Source organism: Pyrgilauda ruficollis, unplaced genomic scaffold (genome assembly GCF_017590135.1).
Source record: "Pyrgilauda ruficollis isolate IOZ18807 unplaced genomic scaffold, ASM1759013v1 scaffold113, whole genome shotgun sequence".
Classification (NCBI taxonomy): Eukaryota; Metazoa; Chordata; class Aves; order Passeriformes; family Passeridae; genus Pyrgilauda; species Pyrgilauda ruficollis.
The window spans coordinates 701,283-718,108 of NW_024509544.1; the positions used below are offsets into that span (position 1 = coordinate 701,283).

Here is a 16,826-nt window from a genome sequence, read left to right on the forward strand (position 1 = left end):
CCAGACGGAGTTTCGGAGAGAAAGTGGGGCTTCCCCGGGGCGGCACGGGGGAGGCAGCGGGTGTTTCCTGCTCCCAAATCCACACCGAGCTCACTCCAGCAGCAGCTTCCCCAAGAGATGCTCTGGTAGGAATCGCGAACCGGGCGGCTCATCTCCATCAGTGCCAGCCTCGAGCACCGACCGAGTGGTTTTGTGTCGGGTCGGGGGGGATTCGGGATTCACCGGGAAGGCCCGGAGCCCGGACAGGCTGGCACTGGGAGCGCACCGGGCTGCCCTTACCCCTGCCGCCGGCTTAGCCCCCGGTGCCGCGGCAGGTGCGCGGCAGAGCCGCGGACAGACGGCGATGGGACGGAGGGACGGACACCCACCCCCCGCCCCGCGGAGCCGCCCCGCGCCCCGCACTCACATCCGGGGCCGGGTTTGCTAATGACAGACGTAATTAACCCGGAAAGAAGCGACGGCGGAGCCAGGGGCACACCCCCTCCGCCGCCCGTCCGTCCTCCTCCTCGCAGCGCTGCCCGGCGCCCGCAGCCCCCGCCGCCCCCCGCCCGCCCGGGACGCCGCGGGGTAAGTGCCACCGCGGGGACACGCGTGGCCGCCGAGCTGCCCGCAGGCAGCGCTCGCTCTCTCGAGACCCCGCGGGCCGGGCTGGCAGCCCTCGCTGTCCCGGCCCCGTTCTCCCCCCGAGCCTCCCGCAGCGGCTGGAGGCGTCCGTGCCCCGCGGCTGCGGGGGCCGCTGGGGAGGCGGCCCCAGGGCTGGTTCCCCTATCCCTGGCGGGGATTCCGGTTTCTGCAGCTGGATTATCCGTGCCGGGGCTGGAGTGGAGCCCTCCCGGTGCGAGCGGCTTCTGCTCGACGGCTCCCGTCGGGGTAGGGGAGGGGGAGGCAGCGAGGGGGCTCTGCCGGAGCGGAGGGGTCCCCGTGGGAGCTCCGGAAATGCTGCAGGCACCGTCGTCGCCCAAAGTCTGTGGGGTTGGAGGCAGCGCGTGGCGGGGATCAGGGGTTTGCTGCTATTCTGTGTGTTCTCCGACTCTTTGTGGCAGATGAAGAGCTGTATCCAGCCTCCTCCCGACAGGCTGATAGTTTCATTAAGGCAAAGATCTGCAATTAGTAGGAGCGAGTTGCTGGGCGCTGCCTACCCCGTCTGTCTCGTGGGTCGGGACAGACGTCGCAGCGTGGGCTCCGGGAGCTGCTCCGCGACCGCAGGTGAGAGGAAGTGGAGCTGCAGCCGCTGCGGGGCACTGGGCAGCGCAGGTCGCAGTCCTGGAACGGAGGGAGGGTCATCCTGCACCCCGGCACAGCTCGGGAGGACAGGTGTGAGAGAGGAGGAGGAGGAGGAGGACGCTGTGGCTGCCCACAGGTGCGCTGGGTGCTGTGGAGGGAGGTGCTGAGGAGGTGCCTCCCGCAGCACAGCTGTGATGCTCCCAGTGCCGGGTCTCCCATGGCCTCGGGTTTTTCTGCTGCAGTGCTCCTGGGCTGCTCCTGTGGCTCTGCCGGGACAGAGCAGGGCACAGCAGCCGTGACGGTGCAGGGCATCCTGAGCTGCTTCCTGGAAAGTCTGGCTGTGTGGCTGCCCACGAGGCCTCTGAGCCACCCTTGGGTGCTGCGTGGACAGTGCCCTGCAGCTCCTGCCTCTCCCTGGGCAGCACTTCCCTTTGGCTCAGGCAGGCAAGGGGGTGGTTTTGCTGTAAGTCTTCTTCTGTAGCCCAATTGCTTGCCCTGTCATTCACTGAGTCAAGAAAGGGCTGTCTTTTTGGGTGGGATATTGTGGTGGAAAAAGCTGGCAGGTCTGTTGCTTCAGAGGCAGGAAAGAGTCCTGGAAGTCTCTGATATGCTTCATTAGGAAATTGAACATTTTCTGGCCCTCCTGGATTTCCTGAGTGGGGTACCCCATGTTAGCACAGCTGAAGATGCTACTTTTATCATTTCCTTGTGGAAAAGTGCAGTTCTCGGTGGCTCCAAAGAGGGACCACTTGTGTTCCGTGGGCAGTGGGATGTGAGGGGACAGGAACCCGGCTGACTTGAGTGTGGGAACAGTCCCAATCTCCTCTGCCCACAGGTTTGGGCATCTCCAAGTGCAGCCTGAGGTCAGTGTGCACAGAAGGGCTGAGCTGGTTTGTGCTCTCCCAGATGAACCCGTGGTAATGAAGGATGGTGGAGGGACATGGAGACTCCAAGGGGTGTCCCATGGGGAATGTGGGGCTCATCTCTGTGCTGCCTGTGGCACATTCTGCTCCTTCCTCATCTGTCTCCTAGGCAGGAATCTCTAGACCTTTGTTGTCAGCAGAAGGAAGGGTTTATGAGGTTTGGTGTGAACGTGTTGGTATGGTTGAGGGTACCTAGGGTTTTGCTGTCCATGTGCTTCCCCACCACAAAAATAAGCCCACAAAAAAGCAGTGAGACTGGAAGTGCCCACAGAAACCCTTGTGCCAGGGCACCGTTTTTGGTCTATAACAACTTCTCCCCCTGCAGCAGCACGGTTCCCATGAGCCAAGCCCTGATACCCATCTCTGAAATGTTGGTGGTAGACTGAGATCCTGACAGCAGGTTGACTTGTTTTCTGCCTCCTCTACCTTTGCAGCTGCACCCCAGCTCTTGCACAACCCTCACCTCCCCGGGCCCCACTACACTGCAGCTCAAAAATAGTATTTCCTCCTTTTCTGCATGAGTTCTTTTATTTGTGTAGCTCTGCTTCTGGCACCTGCGTGATCACCACTCTCCTGCCAGACAAACCACACCGGGTTCACTCACATCCTTTGGGTAACGGCTGCTCTCATCCCTGCCCTCCACCCTGTCCCGTGGGGAGAGGGCTCTGCCCGGGCAGTGGGACTCATCCTGCTCCCCCCGGGCCCCTTGGTGCTGGTTCTGCACCCCACAGAGGGTTGGAAGTGATGATGGTGTTCCCACTGCAGCCCAGGGGCCTTGAAGGATTCCTCCTGGGTGGGGGGCAGTGCTGGGGAGGGTCCCTGCCCGTGGCAGACCTGGGGACACAGCGTGGCCCCGCTGGGATGGGTCATTGTTTTCCCTGCTGACTCGACATCCTGGCTGCACAGATTTTCTGCTGGAGTTGCAGATTGTTCCCTGTTTCCTGGGAGTGTGCTCAGGCTCTCTCTAGCATGCTGCTTTGGGATTAATTTTCACCACAGTTCTCAGGGATCTGGTGTCTCGTGTCAGATCCTTTGTGGCTGCTCTGTCCTCGCTCACGGGGTTTGGTGGCTCTTGGGGCTGGGAGTGGTGGGTTGGTTGTTGTCCCTCCCATCTCCCTCTAGAGAGCTGGGCTGTGGCTGAGGGACTGTGCTGGCATCCTGGAACACCTGGCTTCATCTGTGCTTAATTCAGAAATCAGGATTCAGCAGGAGCAGGAAGATCTGTCCAATGCTATACCCAGCTCCACAGCTTGGGTGCCACGGGTGCTGGGGCAGCTCCCTGGGGAGCAGAGCACCCACCTACCCTGCCTGCCCCCCACTCCACAGGGTGATGCCAGAAGGAGCCCGGCATGCCGTACCTGGACCGACAGAACCGTATCTGCGGCTTCCTGGACATCGAAGAAAATGAGACCTGTGGCAAGTTTCTGCGGAGGTATTTCATCCTGGACACCCAGGCCAACCACCTCCTGTGGTACATGGACAATCCTCAGGTGGGCACGTGTGCCAGGCGTGTCTGTAGAGCTGTCAGTGAGTCTGTGGGCACGTCCCACCCCCGTGGAGCAGGCATCTCCGCCGGCTCACCCCAGGCCCCTGCCTGCTGTGGCAGAGTGTCCCGTGGCTGAGCGTGGCCATGACCAGGCTCCCACCCTTCTGTGACCTCTGTGGTTTCCAGGACTGTCCCAAGGAGCACAGCAGGGCTGGTCCCACTGCTGAGGGGTCTGGGCTGAACCAGGTGCAGGACAGGGAAGTGGCTGAGGATGGCAGCTGCTGCCTGACCCCAAGGGCAGAAATGACAGGCTGGATTGCCCCCGCCACCTTCTCCCTGTCATTTACCTCCCACTGCTCATCCTGTGTGTTGCAGAACCTGGCCATCGGAGCAGGTGCTGTCGGATCTCTGCAGCTGACCTATATCTCCAAGGTAATGTTGGGGTGGGGCAGAGGGAAGGTGAGTGCTCCCTGTTTTCCCCTTATCCCTGTGGCATTCCCAGGAGAGGCTTGCCCTGGAAGCACCCGAGGGCAGCTCCTGGTCCTGCCTGGGCTCGTGGTCATCTCCCTGGGATGAAGCCTGAGCAGGGCTGTGGGAAGCAGGGAGTGACCCCACAGCACAAAGATCCTGGTGCTGGGACTGTGTTCATCTTCACCCTGGAGTGGCGTGGGACAGGGTGCAAGGCTGGGCTGCAAGAGGAAGAGGAACTGCTCTGCTGTGAGGAAGGACACGTGTGGCCAGGACTGAGTGGGGACGGGAGTGTGGTGTCAGCTTGAGCTGGGCACGGAGCTGGCACTCGGCTGAGCAGTGCTTCAGGAGCTCTCCCCTGTGCTCAGAGGGCAGTGCCCTGAAGGATGAGACCTGGAAAGTCACTTGTGTGTCTCAAGGGTTGTTCCATGGGAAGGCAGGAGCAGTGCAATAAGCACCGACTGCTGCAGGGCCGATGACAGATAGTGGAGCTGTGGCTGTGTGTGGAGAGTGGAGCTGCCACCATCCTCCTCATGTCTGTAGAGCTGTCAGTGAGTCTGTGGGCACGTCCCACCTCCCTGGAGCGGGCATCTCCTCCGGGCCTCCCCATGCCCCTGCCTGCTGTGTCAGTGTCCCGTGGCAGTGCTTCAGGAGCTCTCCCTGTGCTCAGAGGGCAGTGCCCTGAAGGATGAGACCTGGAAAGTCACCTGTGTGTCTCAAGGGTGTTATCCAGTCCCCACAGGAAGGCAGGAACAGTGCAATAAGCACCAACTGTTGCAGGGCTGGTGACTGAGACAGTGGAGAGTGTACGTGGAGAGTGGAGCTGCCATCATCCTCCTCCTGCAAGTGGCCCCTCAGCTGCTGGGGGGGAGTGGGGGGCTGGTGGCTGCCACGCCAGGCACAGCTCAGCTTTATCCTGGAGCTGGATATAGCCTTGGACAGATCTTCCTGTTCCTGCTGAATCATGATTTATAAATTAAGCGCAGATGAAGCAATGCTGGGAGGCTGAGCCTTCCCCATTTTGGAAAGAGCCTCACAAATTACATAGGTTTTAGTTTAAATGAAAATTGCTGCAGGACAGCGTTTGGTCACAAACTGCGGGGTTGGGTTCTGTCAGTGGCTGGAACTACCAACAGTAAATACACCAGAAAAATGGGGGTTTGCTTGAGAAAACATATTTAAAGCATTATGGACTGGCTTTGAAGGAGGAGGACTGTCAGAATAAATACTCCACGAATGCTGTTTGTGGAGCCTCAAGGAATATTATTCTTATATAAATGATTCCTACTCTTCAGGGAAAAACCACCACTATTTTCCCTCAATTCTCTTAATTGCTGATGAGAGTGGCTGTGTTGATCCAGGAGAATGGATGTTTCCAGGTCCTTTGAAAGCTTTCTGTCCTCTGCTGTGCAGCTCAGCCAGTGCCTGAGGGGGTGCAGGGGATGAAAGTCCTGGCTCCGTGCTGACCTTCCCCTGGGACCCAGCACCGTGTGCTGCGTGTGCTCTGACACGGGCCAGCTCCCTCCAGCTGGCACAGCTGTGCTGTGGCTCCAGCTGCCCCCATATGTGTGGGGTCCTGCTCGGGGCTCCTGGCAGAGCCCAGGCAGGGAGCAGGGTGGGTGGGTGGAAACTTCCAGCTCTTCTGCCCACCGCTGGCACGTGCTGGTATCTCTAATTTCTCCCCTGATTTGCTCTGTCACAGGTTAGCATTGCCACCCCGAAACAGAAGCCTAAAACTCCGTTCTGCTTTGGTGAGTGAGTGGGATCTTGGTGGGCTCGGTGGGGGGACACCCTCCCACGGGAAGCTGCAGTGTGGGTGCCTGCCCCCTGAATCCTTCTGGTTGCTGCCAACTCTCCTTGTCCTTGCTCCTCTGGCAGTTATCAACGCCCTCTCCCAGCGCTATTTCTTGCAAGCCAGTGACCAAAAGGACCTGCAGGACTGGGTGGAGGCACTGAACAGGGCCAGTAAGATCACGGTAGGTTACTTAATGCTCTTCTCAGTTGTTCCTTCCACCATCCCCAGGGATCCTTATGGTTGAGGTTTCCTTGTGTCTCTTCCTTCGCCCTCCCAGCCCAGCTGTGGGGGACAGCTGACAGGAGGGGATGTGGGAGCCATCCACATCCCCTCCTGCTCCAGGCCCTCCTCCTCCTGTTACTCCTGCTGGCTGGGATCTGGCCCAGCCAGCTCCTCGCTGTGGCTGTCAAAGGGAGGCTTTATCGTGCTTCAGTAGATTTATTCAGTTTTTATTCTTCCTGCAACGCCGGCTCCTGTGACGAGGCAGCGAAAGCCCTGCGCTGTGGGGCACGGCGAGGCAGGCTGTGCTGCATCCAGAGGGTTCATGTGCCATCTCCTGTGTGTGCTGCTGTGCTCACGGGGCCGTGAGCTGATGGGCACTGACCCGGTGCCGCGCAGCCGCCGGCGCTCCCGGCACTGCGGGACGTGCCACGCTCCCCCCTGGCAGCACCAGGGCATGGGGTGGGCTCCAGGATGGCTTCTGCCTGCACAGGGGGTCCCTGGGAAAGGGCTGGGGGCTTCTGCTGACCTGCAGTGAGCAGTGGGGCCAATGCATAATGTGAACAGAGTTTTATTAGGTCATGCACTGATGAGTGTTGTTTATGGTATGTAAGCTAAATGTAAGGGAAAATCGTGTAAACAGTTTGATTGGGGCCTATCCATGAGTAGGTTTTTTTTTTTTTTTTAAATCCCTGGAGTGCCATAGTGTAGTTTCTGTGGGAAACTCATCTGCAAGATCAGACCTAGCTTGTATTTTCTTTCTTTCTCTGCAAATACATTAAGTGTGACAACCTTTGCACCTGCAGCTGCCACAGTGCTCTGGCTCGTGCCTTCTTCTTCTGGCTCCAGCTGATCTTGGCCACAGACTCCATCTCCAGAGCTGGCCAGAGCTGTGGCCAGAGCCTGCCTGGGCTCTGTGTCCAGGTGTACTGCCAGCAGTTTCCTCCAGGGTCGCTGCCTCTGGGGCAGGGGGATTCTGCCAGGCTGGCAGAGGTGGGAGCTGGGGTGACAGGAGAATGAGATGCATCTTCTGCTTCTGCAAGAAGCCGTGGTGGTTTCCATGGTCTGATTCAGCCAGCCCTTCCCAATGCTGGCTGTGTCCCAGCTGGCCAACCGGCTGGTCCAGCCCTTCAGGGAGGAGCTGTCCTGGGCTGGCAGGGAAACCCAGAGCTCCTGGGATGTGGCGATGCTGCCACTCTGCCCTGCTCTGGACTGGGGGTTGGCATTAGAGGGGCTGAAGTGCAGGACTGGGAAGGGAAATTTGGAAACTGCCCTTTCTGTCCAGAGCCAGGTGCCAGAGGGAAGGAGCTGGGAAGGGAGAGGGGAGGATGGCAGTGCAGGGAGCTGTGTTGCAGCCCAGCCTCTGCACAGGGTGTGGGGCTGCTCACGGGGGACACAGCCAGCAGCACTGGGGTCACAGCAGTGCCTGGCTGTCCCTGCGGCCACGCCGCTCAGCCTCGTTAGCCAGACCCAGCTCCTCATTAAGCCTGTAAGTGGAGCGGGGACAATTAAAGGAGTAAGTGTCCCACAAACTCACTGAGCTGCAGAGGCGAATCACAGGCGCCTGTGAAGGGGTGCTTAATCACTGAGCTCCTCTCATCTCTTCTCTGGGTGTCTCCTGCTGCCCAGGGGGTTCCACACCCTCCCTAACTGGGGTGCTTGGCCAGGAGTTGTTTTCTAAAGGGATGTGGCTGCATTAGACAGAGATGGGGTGCCCAGTGCAGATGTGGGGATGCCCAGCATGGTCACCCTGTGCCCCTCATCCCTTCCTTTCTCCCACAGGTGCCAAAGGGTGGCAGCGTCCCACCGGCCACAGAAATCACCAAACCTCCGGTGGTGCCCCAGGCCCAGGAGAAGAAGCCCCAGGTGGCCTACAAAACAGAGATTGTTGGGGGGGTAGTGGTCCACACACCCATCTCCATCAACCAGGTGAGCTGGTTTACACTTCCATTTCTGGAAACAGTGTGCCTGCAACCCCTTTCCCCTGCAGATATGAATGGCTGCTCTGAGCACCCTGAACACCTCTGCTTTTTCTCACTCTGAAGGGTGTTGAGGTGAGGAGGAGACCATGAATCTGCTCAGCTTCCTGGCCATCGCCATCCACCCACGTGTCTTGGGTGCAAATCCTCTTTTAGGTACCCAGGGCGGAGGAGCCCTGTGCCTGGTGTCCCCACCACAGCAGCCACAGGGACTGTCCCAGGGCTGGTGGGCACCGCTTGCCGTGGCTCTGCATCCGCTTCCCTGGCACGCAGCTGGGTGTGCACGTGGCCATCAGCATCTCCCACGTTTGGGCATTGTCCAGCTCTGCATCTCACTTCAGCTCTTATCAGTGGCAGCACTAAAAATAGAGAATTAGATCATTGCAGCAGTTTCTGCTGGCAGATGCTTTTAACACCTCCCTGGCCACAGGGTTTGGCAGGATGCAGAGGTGTATGGAGGGTTGTGGGGTGCAGAGGGGTTTTTTGGAGGTGGTGCATCAGCTGCCAGAATATTTCCGTGCTCTTGCTGCTTCCCCCGTGTGAAATGGCCATTCCCCTGCTGCAGCTTCCTGGGCGTGTCCGTGGTTTCCTGGCTGTGCCCCAGCCGGTGCTGCTCCAGGGCTGCGGAGGGGAGTCCCACGCTCTGGCTGCACCCAGACCAGCAGGGAGCATCACCCCAGCTCTGGGGCGTGTGACACTCCGGTCTGCAGGAGTGTCCTCTGCTCTGGACACCACCTGTGCAATGCCCGGCAGAGCTGGCACAGCCCCGGGGCGTGGGTGGCATCCTGGTGCTGCAGCTGCGCTGCACTGCTCTCCGCAGGGGCCAGACAAAAAGCTGCTTGTCTGTCCTGGGGACACGGAAGCAGCTGTGGAAGGTGCTGGGCGGGCAGGTTCACCCAAACCGCAGTCCCCTGCTGGGGCCATATAAGGCTGGCAGTGGCCAGGGCCACCCCGCTGCCATGGCAATGCTCAAACCTCAGCCGAGGGAGGAAGGGCTCCGAGGGATGGGGAAGAAGCTGAGTGTAGAAGATGTTTCATCTCAACCATCCTCTGTGCTGCTGGGGGGAAGGGAGGGCGCTGCTGGGATGGGTCTGGCCCTTGGGGTGCACTGGGTTGTGCTCACGGGGCTGGGCACATGGTCATGACCAGAGCCCCTCTGTGCTCACAGCACTGAGCACTGCACTTGGGAGGGACAGCCTGGGACCGGAGGAGGTGCTCCAAACACCCTTCCTGAGCTCCAAACACCCAAGTATCTTTGGGAGAACTTGGCTCTGAAAATGAGAATCAGAGACTTTATGGTTTTTCTGAGCAATTTATTCCTGTGGTATATTGCCTTCTCCCGTTGGAAAGCATTCCTTTCTAGCTTGTGTTTGTCTGGTGGTTCTTGTTCTCCTCATACCTTCAGCTGAGTCACCTCTTTGTGCAGGACGAGCCAGGCAGGTGGGCTCTGTTAACTCCCCTGCTGCAGGGGATTCTCTTCAGCCCTCAAATTGCTTTTCTGCAGCCCTTCTGATTTCTTGTTTTTAACACATGCTTGCAAAAGGGTGAATAGTACCAGGGCAGCAGCCCAGGGAGCTGCACACAATGAGAGAACATCATGAGCTCTGGCTCATTCCCTGCCCATGCTCAGCACTGCCATGAGCCCTTGGCTCACACGCTTCACTCAGGGCTTGTGTCAGGTGGCTTTTCCCTGCAGCTGGGCGTCCTGCCTTCCAGCAGGGATGCCTCCCTGCTGATGTGGCTGTGTTCTCTCTGCTGCAGGACGGGGAGGGCAGCGAGGTGGGCGCGCACCCTCTGCTGCGGCGCTCGCAGAGCTACATCCCCCCCTCGGCCACCAAGCCGCCCGCCGGGCCAGCCCCGCTCAAGAGCGGCTTCTGCGTCAAGCAGGGCAACGTGGTGAGTGCCTGGGGCTGCCTCTCCCTGCAGGCCAGGGGTGCTCTGGCTGCTGGACCTCGACAGAGAGTGGCAGGGCTGAGCGCTGAGTGATTTCCTGCTCTTTTCCAGAGGAAGAGCTGGAAGCGGCGGTACTTTGTTCTGGATGAGTTTTCCATCAGTTACTACAAGTGTGAGCAGGTGAGCAGCTCTCCCGGGACTCCAAGCAGGGCTCTGGCACCTCCTCCTCCTCTGAAGGAGGCACATGCCAGCCCCGAGGCCAGCCAAGCCCAGCACTGTCTCCTCTCACCTCTGCAGGACAAGGAGCCTTTGCGTTCGATTCTCTTGAAAGATGTTTGCAAGACCCACGAGTGCCTGGTCAAGTCTGGGTAATGTTCCCACCCGTGTTTCCCTGCTGTGCCCCAGGCTGGCTCAGGAGAGGGAGCTTGGGCTGCTCCAGCTGCTCGTGGGAAGCAGCTCTCGAGGTGTTTGCCTTAAACTAGCCCAGGCGGCTGCAGTGTCTCGGGAACAGGTTGTTGCAGCAAACACTGATAAAATCAAAGTAAAGTAAAGGCTTGCAATGAAAAATAACCTAAGAAAACAAACCTCTTCAGCTAAAGTAAAAATATAGTGTATTTATGTATCTCTGAACTGTTTATTCCTAATAAGTGATAGCAAGCTGATATTTAAAATGAGCTGGGAATGCAGTGGATTATGGTGGGGGAGGGCAGGGGTTTGTTGGCTGATGTTAGAGCTGGGGGATTTCTGGCTGTTGTTTTCTGGGGGTCTGGACTCTTCTCAAAATCCCAATGAGATCCAAGGTTTGCCTTCAATACGTTCCTCCCCAGCACACTCCAGAGATGAAGATAAATACAGGTTTTCTGTCCACGATGGCTGCTGGGGTGTGACTGTCTCTTTCTCACTCTTTCTAGTGACCTCCTGATGCGAGACAACCTCTTTGAAGTCATAACAAGCTCCAGGACCTTCTACATCCAGGTGAGCAGCTGAGGCCAGGATAATTTTTGGGGCAGAAAGTTCAGCTCTTGAGAAATGGACAGTTCCCCACAGCCCTTCACCAGTGAACACAGTGAGCAGATGGGGCTGTAACACACGAGTGTGAAGGAGAACTGTGGGGGATTCACTTTTCCCTTGGGATTGTTTATAATAGGGGCTGTTTGTGGGAGCAGAAGGCAGAGCTGAACCTTGGGAATGCCAGGACAGCTGAGCCTCACTGGGGCTGCTGTGTTTGCAGGCAGACAGCCCCGAGGAGATGCACAGCTGGATCCGGGCAATCACAGGGGCAGTGCAGGCCCTGAAAACCCGTCCCAGGGTAGGTCACGTACTTTCTGTTTCACATTTACCGTCAACTGGAGATGATACCAACGTACAAAATCCTTATTTAGTGGATTATCTAACCAACCTCGCTCTGCCCTGTCCCTGCAGGAGATGTCCTTTATGAGATCCACCTCCGTGGCCAGGCCCGGCGGCTCCTCGGGCCCCTCGCAGCCGCGGCCTTCGGCGGAGGAGCGGCGAGCGTCGTGCAAGGCGCCGTCCACGAGCTCCTGGCAGCCCTGGACGCCGGTGCCGCAGGCCGAGGGGCAGCGGCCGGCGCTGGGGGGGCTGCCAGCCCCGCTCAGGGACTCGGTGTTCGTGCCGGCGCTCACGGAGCGCCAGGGCAGGGCCGCGCCCGGCACGCGCCTGCGGCACCGCTCCGAGCCGCAGCACCTCAAGGAGAAGCCGTTCGCCTTCGACCTGGATGATGAAAGTATCCGGACCTCCGACGTCTGAGAGAGCAGCGAGCCACCCCCGGCTCCGCACGCCGCCTCCCCGGATCCCTGTGGGGCGGTTTGGGGCACGCCAGGTGGTTCCTTCCCTCCGCCACAGCTCTTCCCTGCGACGCGGGATCCGTCCGCAGCCACGTCCACACAGGGTGCACCACCCCACCACAGGGTCCCTGGCTGCTCCTGCCCAGGCCTGGCCCCAGTGCTTCCATGTCTTGGAAGGTGCTTCCAGGCACTGCCGGCGCGCACTGTGCAGGGCAGGAGATGCTGGGGACCTGTACGAGGGGACATCTTCTGCAATTGCATCGTTTCCCCCACAAACCAGGTCTGGAGGAAGTGGCAGGAGGTCTTGAAGGAGTGAGGGGGAGTGTGGCCTTTCTTGTGTTTGTAAAATGTTTCTCTCCCCTTTGCTGCTGCTCAGATTCCCCAGGGCAGAGCTGGGAGCCACCAGCCTGCAGCTGCCCACACAGGGGACTCACTGCAGCTTCCCCTTATGGTGACTTATTCCCTCTGAAATCTTCCCACTGCCCACACAAGGGTTTATCAGCAATCTGCTGGCTTTTAATTATGTCTTTTTATACCTGTGGCTCCTGTTGAACCCCAGCCTGGGCAGATACTCAGCCCCTCCAAAGGCTTTTGGTACTTCCTGAGCATGAGCCAGGGTAGGCAGCTGGAGCCACCGTGGCTCCCAGGTGGGAGCACCCTCAGGTGTGATGTTAGTTTTGCACTGCACACACCAGGGCACAGGTAGCCGTGCCAGATGGTGAAGGGCTTTTAGTAAAAAGCAATGAAAACCAGCCATGATGGAGCTGGGCAGACTTGCCCGGCCAACTCACCCCCTGCCTGCCCGAGATGGAAACCAGCAGGAGTTTCTAGAGCAATGTGAATCGTCATTTCCATAACCTAATGAGCTCCTGTAGGTGTGATAAATAGTGTGTAGAAAATCCAGGTGTTCCCTCGGCAGAGATTGTCTGATACCTTCACCCCACAAGTGTGTGCAATCCCCACAAGTGTGTGCAATCCCCACAAGTGTGTGCAATCCCCACAAGTGTGTGCAATCCCCGCGTGCCGAGCGAGAACTCAGCTCTCCTCTCCCTTCCCTGGCTGTGACACGTCCTCTGCTCTGCAAGCTCAGCCCAGTGTGTTCCCTGGGAGCAGAACATGTGGTTTGTCCCAGCCCTTTTGGGGCCTCCAGCTGTTTGACAGCTGTGCCTGAGCCTTGACTAGCCTGACTGACCTTAATGTGATGCCAGCTGTACCTTCCTGCCTCGGTGCCTGTGGGGCTGCTGTGGGATGGGCACAGCACAGGTACCTCTGTGCCACTGGGGGAGGCAGGAATGGGGTCTCCCAAGTTCAGGGGGAAGAGGGTCTCAAAGGGGATTGTGTGGAGGTGCTGGAGGACACAGAGACCATGAAAATGAGTGGGAATCGATGCAAACGGTACAGGGCGAGTGTTAATATTATTTAATTGTAGCTACCTAGATCCTGCTCTTCCTTTTTCTGCTCCTTTTTGCTTTATTTGCACTAGAGTTTGAAACTTTCATTTTTTTAGACTGACTTGCTGTTTGGCTCCTAACACTGTTTCAAGAATGTTTTCAGTAGTTTGGCAAGCCCACCCATCAGAGAGTCTCAGTTTTGGAGAGCAGGGAATGCAGAGGGATGATGGTTCTTTTGTGCAAGGCCTTGGAACCACAGACTCCTGAGTATTCCTGGTGCTTGATAATTGCACAGTTTCCTCAGGCCTGGGAAGGTAAAGCAGAAGCTTGTTGCACAATTAAGGTAATTATGCAGGAGCAGAAACTACCAGTGGCTCCAGCACTATTGCAACATTCCTTTTGCTCGTTCCCACCCTCCTGCATCCCCAGGACAGCACAGAGGCTGCAGGTGAGGTTCAAACAAGTGTGGAGCTCAGCTGGGCTCCAGAGCTGTCCACAACACAGGTGGTGTTGGGAGGGAGGGATTTCCCTCCCGTTCCAGAGGGCTGGGTGGATGCAGCCAGACCTCGATGGAGCTTTGTGGTGATTTTAAAGCAAACTGGTTCCCCTCAGCTCTGTGTTGGCTCCTGGCTCAGGCGTGGATGGTCTCACCCCCCCGGAGCTGCTCCCTCCTGAGTCGTGTGCTGTGGGGCTGGGGGTGCTGCACATTTGGGGTGCCTTGTGGGGGGCAGAGTGGTGGGAGAGAGGGGTTTGCTATTCCCACGTGGTTCCAGATGTTTCTGGAGGTGCTGGCTGGAGATTCCAAGTGCTCTTAGGGCTGGGGCCCTCTGTGACTCCCGGGGTGGGGGCTACCTGCCTCCCACCCCTCGCCTGTACATGCTGCAATGCCCTTTCTCCCCCGTGTTTTTAAATAAAGAAGGAAATCCCGGTTATTTTCCCCAGCTGTCCATCTGCACTGTGTGTTTTGGGTAAGGGCTGCCGTGGGGGTTGAATGCTGTGCCCACCAGGGTGGGGGGACAGGGTGCAGCAGCTGGGGAGACCCTGGGAGCACCAGTGGCTGCTCCCCGTGCTCACGGTGCTGCTGCCCTGCACAAGGAGGGAACAGTGCACGGTGAGGGCAGGGACATCACAACTCCTTCTGGAACAAGGTCCCAGATGTTCCCTGGGGAGGAGAGAAGCTGCTGGACCAAGGTCCTGCTGTGAGCTGGCAGTGGGGGGCTGGAGACATGGGAGCTGTTAACGACAGTGCACGTGGGATTGTTCTGGTTTTTTTTCTTTCTGGGTCACTGCAGAACTTTTTCCCCTCCATGGGCTTTCCAGCCCTGCTGTTCTGCTGAGGAATGGCATTTTCAGGACAAAGCTGCCCCCTGCCCCCCCAGTTGAAGCTGCCAAACTTGGGAGTTTGTGTGTGTTTGCTGTTTTATCTCAAATATGACTGGACATTTGCATACACAGATTTTGTGTCTGGCTCTGGCTGGGACTCGTTGCAGCTTCCCTTTCCCATTTTATTCAGCTTGGTAAGTTTTTAACCTGCAGCTGGTGGGGCTTCCTCTTTTGGGTGTGAGATTCTTGCACTCTTTGGGTGCTGTAGGTGCCCTGTGCTGGGGCTGGAGCCAGAGGGGTGCCTGGCACACAGACAGGAGCTGCCCCATGGCAGCTCTGCCTCTTTCCCAGCTCCCTGACTGCTCCCAGATGGCCCATGACCCCAAGGTAACCAGGGCTCGGGACTCTGGATTAATGGGCTGGCTGGGGGGACTCAGGGCTAGACCGTGACCCCACGGCCTTCATCTCTGTGTGGCTGTGATCTACTAATCCCCAAAGTACATGCAGTCAGCTTCTTCCAGATTTTATTGTTTGTTTGACCCCCTGTGTTCTCAAGCTCTGATTTCTGAAGCTGTCACTATTTGCAGTGGGAAGCCAGATTATTTTAAACAAGCAAAATATATCCTGAACAACTTTGTGTCCAAGGTTGGTACAGAGTCATTACCAAGAGTAACTGCTGTGCACCCTGAGTCACAGTTCTGTAAGTCCATGTTGTGCCAAGCAGAGCCTGAGCTGGAGCTGGGAGCGAGCAGAGGCACCCAGGGGCTGCAGCTGGGGCCAGCCCTGCCCCTCCTCAGTACACGGTGCACCAGTTGCTGCCATCACTGGGCATCAGCCCCCCGGTGATCAGCAGAATCAGATCCACAAACCACCAGATGCCCAGGCCCCCCAGGGTCAGCAGCTTCCCCACGGCGGTGCCGGTGTGGCCCAGGCAGAACCGATCCACTCCGAAGCAGCCCAGGAAGAAGGAGTAGAGCAGAGTGGTGATGAAGTAGTGTCCCGTGTACCTGCGAGAGAAGACGCGGCGGGGTCAGGGAGTGTCAGCGCTCCCCGCCGGACCAGCCCCGCTCGCGGGGGGTTCGGTCCGGTGGCTGCGGGGGGACAGGGACTCTCCTACTTGACGCAGGGCCGGCTGCCCCGCAGGAAGCTCCGCGGCTCGGCGCACTCGATGCCGTCCAGCGCCCGGCACTGCACACGCGTGTGATCCACCTCGCCGTGGGCCTGGCCGCCGAACTGCGGCGGGGGCAGCGCTCAGCGCTCGGCGGGGCCCGGGGGGCGCCGCCACCGGGGCCGCCCCCGCCCCGCCCTCACCTTCACGCAGCCGTGGCCCAGCTCCTGCTGTGCCGTGGCGTTCCCGCCGTGGTCCACCGGCTCCTCGCACTCCACGAACTCATCGGGGCTGCGGGGAAGGAGCGGCTGGTGAGGGAGGCCGGCAGGCCGCGCTTCCCCCGCCCCGGCCCGGCGCTCACAGGTAGGTGCACAGGACGAGCGGCGCCCGCGGATCGCTGTAAGCCCAGGCGGCGGCGGGCGGCCCCGGCGGCAGCTCCCGGGATTCGGTATCGTTATCCGGGAGGCCGCGGCCGTGCAGGAGCAGCAGGTTCCCGAGGAGGAGCGCGGCCTGCCCGCACAGCAGCGCGTACCCCACGGGCGGCGCCATGGCGGCACCGCCGCCCCGCTCGGCCTCGGGCCGCACCGCCCGCAGCCAATGGGTGCCCGCCGCCGCACCGCCTCCGCCGCCTGCAGCCAATGGGTGCCCGCCGCCGCACCGCCCCGGCCGCCTGTAGCCAATGGGCGCTCGCCGCTCGCAGCCGGTCAGAGCGAAGCGGAAAAAGCTGCGGCAGCGGCAGCGAAGGCCGTGGCGGAGGGAGTGCGCGCCAGGCGAGGAGATGATTGGCTGCCGGGGAGGGCTGGCGGCCAATGGGCGAAGGCGGGGGGCGGGGCGCTGGTGCGGTGCTCGGGACCGAATCCCGGGGCCGAATCCCGGGGCCGCACCGGGGCAAACGGGGCCCGGCCGGAGCCCAACCGGGACTCGGACACCTCTCCCTCGGAGACCTCTTCCTCGGGGACCCCTCCCTCGGGGCGCGCCCGCCGCGCTCACCCGAAGAGCGGACACCCTTAGCACCGGAGAAGGGCTCTCAGGGGCCTGTGTTGCCGGTAACGGGCAGCGCGGCGGCTCAGCGGCCACAGCAGCCACTGGTTCCGCCCGAGCTGGCCGTTGTGCTGCGCGGCTCTCCCCAGCGCCACCCCGCCCTGTGGGAATGGGAGGCAGTCTAGGTTCGGGTGCATTTGTGCTCTTTTCCATAGTAAATTGGCTCCACTT

General features: G+C 59.5%; 2 protein-coding genes across 6 annotated transcripts; one reads left to right on the plus strand and one right to left on the minus strand.

Moving 5' to 3' along the window:
- The first annotated feature begins 228 nt into the window (after positions 1-228).
- On the plus strand, positions 229-14,113 carry PLEKHA2 (pleckstrin homology domain containing A2). Of its 5 annotated transcripts, XM_041478290.1 has the most exons (14): positions 229-567; positions 1,044-1,206; positions 2,473-2,547; positions 3,474-3,637; positions 4,009-4,065; positions 5,804-5,852; positions 5,980-6,077; positions 7,898-8,044; positions 9,856-9,990; positions 10,099-10,167; positions 10,285-10,355; positions 10,899-10,962; positions 11,219-11,296; positions 11,410-14,113. In XM_041478290.1, exons 4-14 carry the CDS (start codon positions 3,497-3,499, stop codon positions 11,752-11,754), a joined length of 1,254 nt encoding a protein of 417 aa, XP_041334224.1. In that variant the 5' UTR covers positions 229-567; positions 1,044-1,206; positions 2,473-2,547; positions 3,474-3,496; the 3' UTR covers positions 11,755-14,113. The 5 variants fall into 5 exon arrangements, with proteins under 5 accessions (XP_041334224.1, XP_041334250.1, XP_041334233.1 ...); XM_041478316.1 differs by lacking the exon at positions 2,473-2,547; XM_041478307.1 differs by lacking the exon at positions 229-567 and having other exon boundaries at positions 844-1,206.
- Positions 14,114-15,013: 900 nt separating this feature from the next.
- On the minus strand, positions 15,014-16,232 carry TM2D2 (TM2 domain containing 2). The gene is made up of 4 exons (XM_041478497.1): positions 15,976-16,232; positions 15,818-15,905; positions 15,624-15,739; positions 15,014-15,513 (listed from the first exon to the last, which is right to left on the minus strand). The coding sequence occupies exons 1-4, from the start codon at positions 16,161-16,163 to the stop codon at positions 15,300-15,302; spliced, it is 606 nt and encodes a 201-aa protein (XP_041334431.1). The 5' UTR covers positions 16,164-16,232; the 3' UTR covers positions 15,014-15,299.
- Positions 16,233-16,826: the final 594 nt, after the last annotated feature.